This window comes from Pocillopora damicornis, chromosome 8 (assembly GCF_964200805.1).
Source record: "Pocillopora damicornis chromosome 8, jaPocDami1.2, whole genome shotgun sequence".
NCBI lineage: Eukaryota > Metazoa > Cnidaria > Anthozoa > Scleractinia > Pocilloporidae > Pocillopora > Pocillopora damicornis.
The window spans coordinates 1,480,707-1,491,079 of NC_142677.1; the positions used below are offsets into that span (position 1 = coordinate 1,480,707).

General features: G+C 36.4%; 1 protein-coding gene across 4 annotated transcripts; it reads left to right on the forward strand.

The window, feature by feature from the left end:
* The first annotated feature begins 61 nt into the window (after positions 1-61).
* LOC113678193 (netrin receptor UNC5C) lies at positions 62-9,266 on the forward strand. 4 transcript variants are annotated; one of them, XM_027195066.2, is made up of 7 exons: positions 62-153; positions 1,129-1,544; positions 1,961-2,104; positions 2,395-2,565; positions 2,898-2,961; positions 6,736-6,794; positions 7,491-9,266. In XM_027195066.2, the coding sequence occupies exons 1-6, from the start codon at positions 144-146 to the stop codon at positions 6,789-6,791; spliced, it is 861 nt and encodes a 286-aa protein (XP_027050867.1). In that variant the 5' UTR covers positions 62-143; the 3' UTR covers positions 6,792-6,794; positions 7,491-9,266. The 4 variants fall into 4 exon arrangements, with proteins under 4 accessions (XP_027050867.1, XP_027050866.1, XP_089036488.1 ...); XM_027195065.2 differs by having other exon boundaries at positions 6,736-6,787; XM_089180362.1 differs by having other exon boundaries at positions 103-234.
* The last annotated feature ends 1,107 nt before the right edge of the window (positions 9,267-10,373 follow it).

Consider the following 10,373-nt stretch of genomic DNA (forward strand, 5'->3'; position numbering starts at 1 on the left):
TTGACCTTTTGAAATAAACCGAAAGTGCAAATCAGCTGAAATTCACTGCGTGTGTCAGCAATGTTTTAGGAACAAGAGCGGAAACGAAATGTTCATCGCATCACAACTTGACGACCCGCAGTAGAAGACGACCGATCGCAAGTATGCATCCTGGTAAGTCAGAAATATGCAAATTAGGGGCAAAATCGATACATGAATAAATTATTCCCATGGATCGAGCGACAAACATCTTAGGTAGAAAATCTAATTTTATTATATTCCATTTATTGCAGCAAGGCATCATTTTCTCCTTTTTTCACTGAATTTCATCGTGGTTTTTAATTAAGGTTGTATTTTCTACATAACATGTTTCTTCATTTTACAATTTAGATGACCTGCACATTTCAGTTACAGTTACAGACAGTTACAAACACATTGAAAATATAAAAGATGTTGTGCAAAAGGTTGTGAGCCATCCATACTCTCTTTCCGTAGACAATCTTTCTTGTGATATTGGTTAACGAAGTTTTTGCAAACCATGGCTATTTCATCAAATTTGATTTTTTGCAGCCTACGTATTCACACAGCAACTATGCACTTATGTCTTGCATCATACTTTTTGCATCCTCAAGACCCATAACGCGGTGTCACGTGCAGCTTCGAGACTGAAAAATCAGCTTTGTTCCCATTTTTAAGTACTCTTATTTCTTGTTCCAATCTTCAATAAAATGTAATTCTGAATTACCTCCATAAGGACGTCAAATTTATACTAGATTAGGGCTTAATTATTTCACAGTTATATTTCCATTTTCATTACATGTGCATTATTATTATTATTTTCTTTTTTTGTTTTGGTAATCAAGAGGAGAAGGAATATGTAAAGGTAATTTCGAGCCAATTGAAAAAAAAAGAAAAAAATTGAAAATTTCCTCCAAAAGAAACGTCAGATTTGAAGGTTGTGAAAGAAGGAACGTGTACACGTTTTTTTTGAGCCTCTGAGAAAAAAATTAAAAAGATAGAAAATTCTCTCCAAAAGAAACATCAGATTTAAAGGTTGTTGAGGTTGTTGAAAGTATCAATATCATAAATCCCTTTTCATTTTTTCCTGAGTTAAATGCAACATTAATTGTATTCATCTCCCTACAATAGGAGCAAGATTCCAAAACCGTGGCTTCCATTGTCTAGTCAGCGGTTGCTACAAAGTCCACAAAAATGGGGCCCTTCCTCCCAAGCCGACTTCGATCGAACACTGTTGTTTGATGACCGAGGGAAATTCCTGGGACATCTTAGTCAATTGCCGACCAAACAATAATCAATGCAAGAGGGAAAAAAACTGGAAAAATGTCATGGAGGTCTACCCCGATGCCAAGGTAGAGAGAAAACACAACAATATAGAGTTGACGTTGCCTGTCTTAACGGAAAATCTTGAGGTTGCTGCTTTCGGAGTTCCCAAAAAGAGTGACCAGAAACGAATGCAAATGGCGATCTTTGGAAAAGATCCGACTCAGGGCTGCAACTGGAAGATTCGGGTTTACTTGATTGATGATTCAAAAAAGGCATTCGAGGTAAAAAAAGCATGTAACTGTAATTATAATGATAAAAGTAATTATGATTTAAGATAACATTGAAATGAGAAGGATAACTCGTACTACAGTCAACAAGAAGGCTTAATGAAACGTAAGTCAGTTATAATCCAAGAACTCAGCAGATGAAGTAGTCAGCTTCTAAACTGATGTAAGACGGTACAAATTACCCAAGTGCCCTGCTCGAGAGCTATTTTCTTTTCTATCAACTGAAGATCACTTTCTTTCTCTTAATTAAGTGTTTATTTGATGAGGGACCACCTGTGATCCCTGCAAAGCTGTGGTGCAACAATATAAGGCATTGCATTATTTTCCTTTATCCATTTTTCATTAAATCATCAACTTTTTGTTTATTTTGTTTTTTCGCTTTTTAATTTATTGCTTTCCTTTGATAACAGGTTGTTTGCGAGAAAGAAGCAGAAAAAGGAAACAGACTGCTGACAACTCTCTCAGGCCTATTTGTGTCCAACAGCAAGGAAAACATCAGAATTGAGTTTACTGATCTAGATCCAGGATGGCAAATAAAAGGTGAAAACGTGAAGGTAAATTGACATCTCTGATTGTACAGATGAATTCCCAGCTGCTCTCCGATAAGTAAAGAACTTTTCGAATAAAAGATTGTTATAGAAAGTAGGTCATATCGAGGAGAAAACAAACTGAGGTTTCATGTAACATAAAACTGGTACAAAAAGCTAATCAGACAATCGTTACTGCACTCAAGGAATAACTCCAGGATTGCGTTTCTTGTGCCATGCAGATTTAGGAAAACTTAAAAACATTTCAATTCGAAAGCTAGAGGAATGATTTTGTCCGTTTGTATGTCTCTATTTAGATAATATATATAAAAGATGCGTGGAATTCGCCTGAAAACTCAGCAAATTTCCCTCTCTGTGTTTTTGAAGTAAGTCACGTTGATCGAACCAAGCAGCAGTTCTTTTGCCGAATAATAGTTTCACATGACGATGACAGCGCTAATACCGAGATGGTGGCTTTTTTCGAGCAGGTAAACCAACAGCAGATTATTAAAAAAAAATTACGAGAATAATGGCTAATGACAATTTATGACAATAATAAAGTAATAATACTTATAATAGTTATAATAAGAACGATTGTAAAATAACGAGAATTAAAATAGAAAAAGATTAAATCCTACGTGAATATTCTTGAAGAAAAAAAAAAGCTTTTATTTATACTACTATGCAGCGTGTCAAATTCAACTATAACTGTTTCTTGACTAGTTCAGGCTCTAATCAGGCTCCTCCAGGTTCACAAATTGGAGTTGAAATTTGCTGTTCAAATTGAATCGAATAACCGAAAACTCTTCTTTTCTCTTAGAAAAGAGGCGTAGGGATTAAACCGCCAAGGAAACGTAAGAATGCTCCGATGAAGCCTCCACACGGTAAGTTATATTTGTTAGTCAACAGCGGGAGGAAACTGACTAATGTTTGTAACATATAACCTACTGTGTTATATTAAGAGTGATTGTCAGTAAAAATCAAAGAAATCGTGGCCACGGTCAAAAAATCGATTTCGCTCATACTTTGTCAGTTTGAAGGCCTAGGTAAGTAACTGAAGGATATGAGGTTAGTTTTTTGAAATATTCCATATAACGGCAGAAAACCACGAAAAACGGTCACCCTACCGGAAGCTCGGATTTCACCTGGCGGAAACTCGAAATTTTACACTTTTCAGCTTCTCGCTACACAGACGTTTACATAGCTGTGAATCTTTCTTAAGTATAATTGAATACATTGATTCTTCCTTAGTCAAACCATGGGAATTATTTTTATCTCTGCTTATTTGTGAGCGAACTGAGACCCGATTAAGAAGACACACTTTTCTCATTTACGCGAAGGTGTAAAATAATCCAAACTCAGCGACGAAAAAAGCTGACCGGTAGTTCTTCAAATCCTCTGATATTATAACCAAAGACAGTTCAGTCATTGATTTTTATGTCTCCGGTTTTAAATCTTTAGGATCTAGTAGCACTTTTGCATGAACGCCGATCAAAATTCGATAAAATTCCAATTGAGCGCCTTTGAAATCTACAACTCTACATAACAATGCACTATTGAATAAATTAGCTCCTCGGCCGAAGTTTGTACATAAAACATGAGGGTTTTACTTTCTTAACGGTTTGAACCTTTTAAAAATATATATTGATGTTAAATATTGTCTACATAGGTAAAACAAACTATGAGCTGAAATTAAATCTCACAGGCTCGCTCCCTAATCTGTGTCACGCACGAGCGACTTTGCTACAATTAGTACAGTAACAAACAGATATTTACATTTTAAAATATCTTACTCAACGATGTGCCAGGTTCCCCAGTTAACTTGCTGAAGTAAAAATAAACGAAAATATCATAAAAGGAATTCAAACTGAAACGATAAGAATTGATTTTATTAAGAATGAGAAGCTTTATGCCGTCGATAGCCAATCAGAAGTACCTGTTCTCACGAAAATTGCATCGTTCTTTAAATAAATAAATCGAATTATCTTTATCTGTGAAACATTGCATCTAAAACCAGAGTTTATTGTCGGGGAACTTCATAGAACAGCGATGTCTTGCTCGTTCTTGAATATTGTTGGTGGGATTTGCGGCGCAGACGAACGCACAAGTTCTTCAACTTCCGTCACGCATCTCGCGCGGTGTAACAGGGATGTCAAAAATCACAAAAAGTCGTTGAAATTTTCCGGAATTGAAACGGAGGTAAATTAATTTTGGCGAGATGTGGATGTTTTCAAAAGCCGGCGAATTTATCGGATATGACTATCTGTCCGGTTCATCGTGCCAAGTTAGGTTTAGGTTGGCGAAGGACGGGTAATCTTTGCACCATCCCGGAAGTTGTTTCTGGTCACTGCAAGGAGCTGAGGAAGGCACCCGCACTAGGAAAAGGAATAAATTTATTCCAATCCATGAAGATATTTGAGCTTTCAAAACAGCTCGTCCCTGTGGGCTCAGGTAAGCAACCAACTACTTGGTGTTCTACCAAACAGAGACTGTCTCCAATGAATTATTTTTAGTCTATTCATTCTGATGACTTGAGATTATATGAAAGAATCATTTGTTTAAACGACGGAGAGAAATAAGTAAGGTTGATGAAGGACATTTCGTTACTTATCTCTTCATTCAGTTGTCCAATCCAATTTTTTTATAACAACCTTTATTTAATGTCTCTCGTTTTTTTATGGATTGCGATTATATTAGTGTGTGCACTTTATAGTGCGCTGCACTGTATAGTCCGAGTGCTTCATGGGACAAACATCCTGCATACTGCTAGGATTGGAATGTCATGTGTGGCATACGCGCAATGGAATAAATGTGATGGAATATTTTTAAGCCTGGTGAATAAATGAGAATGATGTATTATTCAGTAAGTGACACAGGCGTACTCGGAAAAAAAGAAATCCGAGTGCTCTCGGCCATCAGGAGTCGAAACTATCGACATCGTGTCAGGTTATGCCTAAGTGACACGATGAGACGGTACGGGTAGTCATCTCCAATAAACTCGTTGGCTTTTAAAAACACGCAATCTTGCTAAAATCAATTCTGGTTCAAGTCCGGAGAGTTTTTTAGGACTTCGTGCGATGTTTTATATCCTTGTTACACAGCGTGAGCAGTGTGACGAAAGCTGAGTAAGGGTAGAAATTAGCCATTGGAAGTTACTTAGCAAGTGCGTTCGTCTGCGCCGCAAATTCCACCGAGAATATTCAAGAACGAGCAAGACGTCGTTGTTATGTATGTCCATTAACTTCGCCAACAACATACTCTGGTTATATGGTTAAGTAGATTTGTTTATTTAGAGAACGATGTAATATTTGCTTTTCGTGGAAACAGTTACTTCCGATTGGTTTTCGACGGCACAAAACTTCTCATACTAAATAAAATCAATTCTAATTGAGCTAGAATTACTATTAAGGTTTTCTTTTTTTTTTCAGCAAGTTAACTGGGAAACCTGGCACATCTTTGAGTAAGACATTTTAAAAATACGACTTATTTAAAATCAACGGATGTAAATATCTGTTTGTTACTGTACTAATTGTAGCTAAGTCGCTCGTGCGTAACGCAGATTAGGGAGCGAGCCTCTGAGATTTAATTTCAGCTCGTGGTAATTTTGGTGTTTCATAGTTTGTTTTACCTGTGTAGACAATATTTAACATCAATATATATTTTTAAAACGCTTCAAACCGCTAAAAAAGCAAAACCCTTATGTTTTTTCAATAGTGCTTTGTTATGTAGAGTTGTAGATTTCAAAGGCGCTCAATTGGAATTTTATCGAATTTTGATCGGCGTTCATGCAAAAGTGCTACTAGATCCTAAAGATTTAAAACCGTAGACCTAAAAATCAATGACTGAACTGTCTTTGGTTATAATATCAGAGGATTTGAAGAACTACCGGTCAGCTTTTTTCGTCGCTGAGTTTGGATTATTTTACACCTTCGCGTAAATGAGAAAAGTGTGTCTTCTTAATCGGGTCTCAGTTCGCTCACAAATAAGCAGAGATAAAAATAATTCCCATGGTTTGACTAAGGAAGAATCAATGTATTCAATTATACTTAAGAAAGATTCACAGCTATGTAAACGTCTGTGTAGCGAGAAGCTGAAAAGTGTAAAATTTCGAGTTTCCGCCAGGTGAAATCCGAGCTTCCGGTAGGGTGACCGTTTTTCGTGGTTTTCTGCCGTTATATGGAATATTTCAAAAAACTAACCTCATATCCTTCAGTTACTTACCTAGGCCTTCAAACTGACAAAGTATGAGCGCAATCGATTTTTTGACCGTGGCCACGTTTTTTGAATTTTCCTTGATTTTTACTGACATTTACTCTTAATTGCATTTAATCTGCAATCCTAGACAATTTATCATATTAACTTCTTGTTGATTCCTCCTTAGCTGGTACTTTACCGACACCTCATTTGTTTTTATTTTTGTTGTTGTATAGTTAATCATGTATAGGTTTGTTGTTTTAAGATTTAAGGTAGTAGTGTAGCGTGATAACTGAATGATAATAGTAGTAATAACAGTAACAGTAATGATGTTATTCTTGATATATCTAATACATACACATTATGGTGACGATATTTACAATCTTAATCTCAAATGCTATGGGCTCCAAAGTTGATCAAAACAATTTCAATTTTTCGTTTCATGACCATCCAAAAATACACAGCTGAAACACATTTTTCGCTGCTTGGGCCCCGCACTAAATCGAGGCTCCAAAGGTGAATGGTAAGAGATGAATCTTAATCACGTATCTTGTAGACTTCTTTCATTCTCTGACCGGTCTCGTTTGATTACCGCAAACTATGTCAGTTGAGGCTCACTGATGTAACGTTACATGTTGGACTGTTTATGTAAGAATTCAGTCATTCTTTATCCATGGCGTTCTTCTATGCTTGCTTACTATCCTAGACGATCATGATATTTGATATAGCAATATTCACATGATTGGTATAGGATAGTTCCCTACGTAATATGACTCGCACATTTTTGTGTGCGCTTTTATTATAAAACAACCTTTAAAAAAAAAGATTCCCGGTGCACGTTCACCAGCAGAGTCAGAAAAAATCCTCGCAAGCGTTCGGAACAGGTACAAAAAGAAAAGTAGATATAAAGAGATCGGTAGTCATATGATAAAATGCTTATTTATTGAATTGATTCGATCGCACTGGACGAGAAAATACTTATTTGTTTCATTCCCTGAGGCAACAAGGAAAAAAACGTTACCTTGTTAAAACGGTCAGGCACAAATTGCCTTGAATTGAAGAAGTTGGCCATAGACCAAATATAGATAAGTTTTTAAGATGCCCCGTTGTGTTCGCTATGTGATGCTATCAGTTTATAGACAAGAAATAAACAAACTTTATTCCTAATAAAGGTGTGCTTTCTGCAAACCCTAACCAAGAACTTACCTCTTTTTCACAGGATCCAGTGCCACTGACTGATTTCCTAAAAGAACTTGGAGAGTTTATTGACATCAAACTCTTTTAGACAAAGCTGCTTGATGCTAAGTGCATTAAGTTTTCGTAGGTCTCGCGCCGTTGTTGACTCTTTTGACTTTAAACTAGAAACTATTGAGGTTTTAACTCGAGCTTTCTTGGGGATTTGCAACGAATGCACGATTTTACATGCCAGACCGTTGTAACTAGTGTGAGTAGCTGGTGGTTTTGTTGGGGAGCACTCAATCAAGTGGCAAGGCCTTACAGGGAATGGAAGACAAAAAACAAACAAACAAAGAGGAAAAGGTCTGCTGCGCAGGTGAAACAAATACAACACCTTGCGCAGCAAAACTACCATTTACGACCGCCTTCACAATAATAAAGACTGAATTAGTGGTTATTTCAGTAATATCAAAACAACTTTGGTGAGGGTATGAAGGACATGCAGATGATAAAGAAATTTTAGTTCTAATACTGTCAGGTTAGTTCCCCGAGACACTTTTCTCACTTGTAGAATTTGGGGCCATCTGCTATGGAATTAAGCACGAGTTTTCAGGTTTTACACTCACTTTGCAGGCTTATTTTGTATTCTAGATAATGAAAATACCTTGAAAAGTATACATCTTCCCCCTTTCTAAAGTTCTAACAATAACTATAACGATGGTAGTACACATTGATATCCGGTTTTTAGACACTTGTGTCCGATTCGAGATGCTTATGTTCGATTTTAGACACTAGAGTCCGATTTAAGACAACAGCACCGATTTAAGACTTTAATTTCTGATTTCAGACACCACTGCCGATTTTAGACACTAGTTCCCTTTTCAGAGAGTAGTTTCCGTCTTTATTTCCAGATATATGAATAGCTAACTCTTGAAACTTCTGCATTTATTTTTTCTCCAGTGGCTTTTCTTTTAATGGTAACTCAGTTAATAACACCAAATTACATTTTAATATCCACACAGATGCCCCACCACCGTTTCTTTAAACGCCCCCCCCCCCCTCTTCCCCCTTTACTATTTCTGAACTTTATTGTTATCCAAAGCTTTAAAACTCCTCTCATCTTGGAGATGAAGGAGTTTTCAGTAATATCCAAGCTTCCAAAGGAAAGGAAAACGTATCCACTTATCAGTTTTAAGTTTTGTTTATTACTAAAAAGAGAAAGTTATTAAGTACGTTCTATCTCGCGTATAAAAGTTTTAGCAAGTACAAAACTAGTTCACGTATCTTTAGAGTGTTGCTAAATCTAAAAATAGATTAAAAAAATTTCTTTTTCAATATGGAAAACGCTAATTGGATTCAGGTGTGATTCAACGCCGTCTCATTTTGGGACAGTACAACATAGCGAGAACCAATCAGGAAGATTGAATTAAGTCTTCAGTACAGACATTAATCAAAGACATTTAACTAAGAGTAGTAAGGTAAATAAAAACCTTGCAAAAAAACCCTAATAGTAATCAGGGAAAAAAAGGCTAAGGGCTTATTTTCAGTAAGCACTATTCGTTAGGTTTCATAAGATACCAGGGATGTTTGTTCTCGTTTTTGTTTTTTTAACTTCTTTTTTTCTTCTTATCCCAGTTTGCTTTAAACACCCCATTGCATAGATGAATACACTAAAATATATATTCGTAAGAGGTATGATGTCTATTAAGGATACTATGCTGTTTACATCTACTTATTAATAGGGCAAAACAGCACTTGTCATTGTAAGGACTTGCTGAAAAATTAACATTAAACAAGTGATTATATTCATAGTCAAGCTACCATGAAGCACCAGATTCTCAAGCTAGTCTCACTTCTAATCTCGCGAGTTAATTACCCTTTAATCGTGCATATTGATTTCGTCGTCTTTTCGGAGTGTGATTTTGTGCTGGTGGTACGTAACAGCAGCCACACATTTTATTATCAGTTCGATACCTCGATGAGATTTACTTAAATCAGACGCGGTGCTTGTTTAGAGATGGCAAACGCCGAAATGGGAATTATGCCATCGAAGCAAAGTTAAAGCCTTTTAAATGTATAAAATATGAATATTCAGGTAAGGTTTCAAACTAATATCACAAGCATTCTATATCAGTATGAATAACTTACTGATACTCAACTTAAGTTAAAAGAAAACACTTGTACAAAAGATTTTTAACTGCTTTTGCCTTAACCTATGTGATGTACCTATTCTCAACTAACACGATCCATCGAGGACTTTTTTTTTTGTGCTAGTACCGATTCACATTTCCAACAAAACGATCTATCGCGCTCAATAATTCAACTGATTTGTCTCAAAGTTATTTCAAAATAGATCATAGTTTTCTCTCAGGAATTCGAGTATCATTTATATTCTCTTTGTTTTTGTTTTCCTTCCTCTTCTTTTTTGTTTTTGTTTTATTTTTTTCCTGTGTCATTGTTATTCTGTTGATACTATGGCTTCGTGGCCTTGTTGTTAAAATATGTAAGTGGTATCTGGAAGCATTCAATTACAGCCCAAGCCTAATTCCCTTCAGGTGCCTGCATCTGTTGTGGCATCAACTTCAGTTTACCAGCGACGATATATTCACATCCCCCAGTGTTAAAAGTATGTTGTTATATTCCTAGACTTTACTCAACAAAACGAGCACTGTGATTGGTTGATTCTTGGTCACGTGCCCCTGATCAAATTCAAACGTATTCCGACCGTGATAAAATCGCGCATTTGTTGGCCGCGTGCCGTAAACAAAAGCACGTGATCAGTGCGTGACTAAATTAAAAATGGCGTGATCCTCAGCTCGTGGTCACGATTCACACCACCCACCTTCCCCCATTCATTTTTACCCTTTAACTCCTAAGAGTGATTGCATGTAACTTCTCCCTACAATATCTAAAATATCCATCCAGC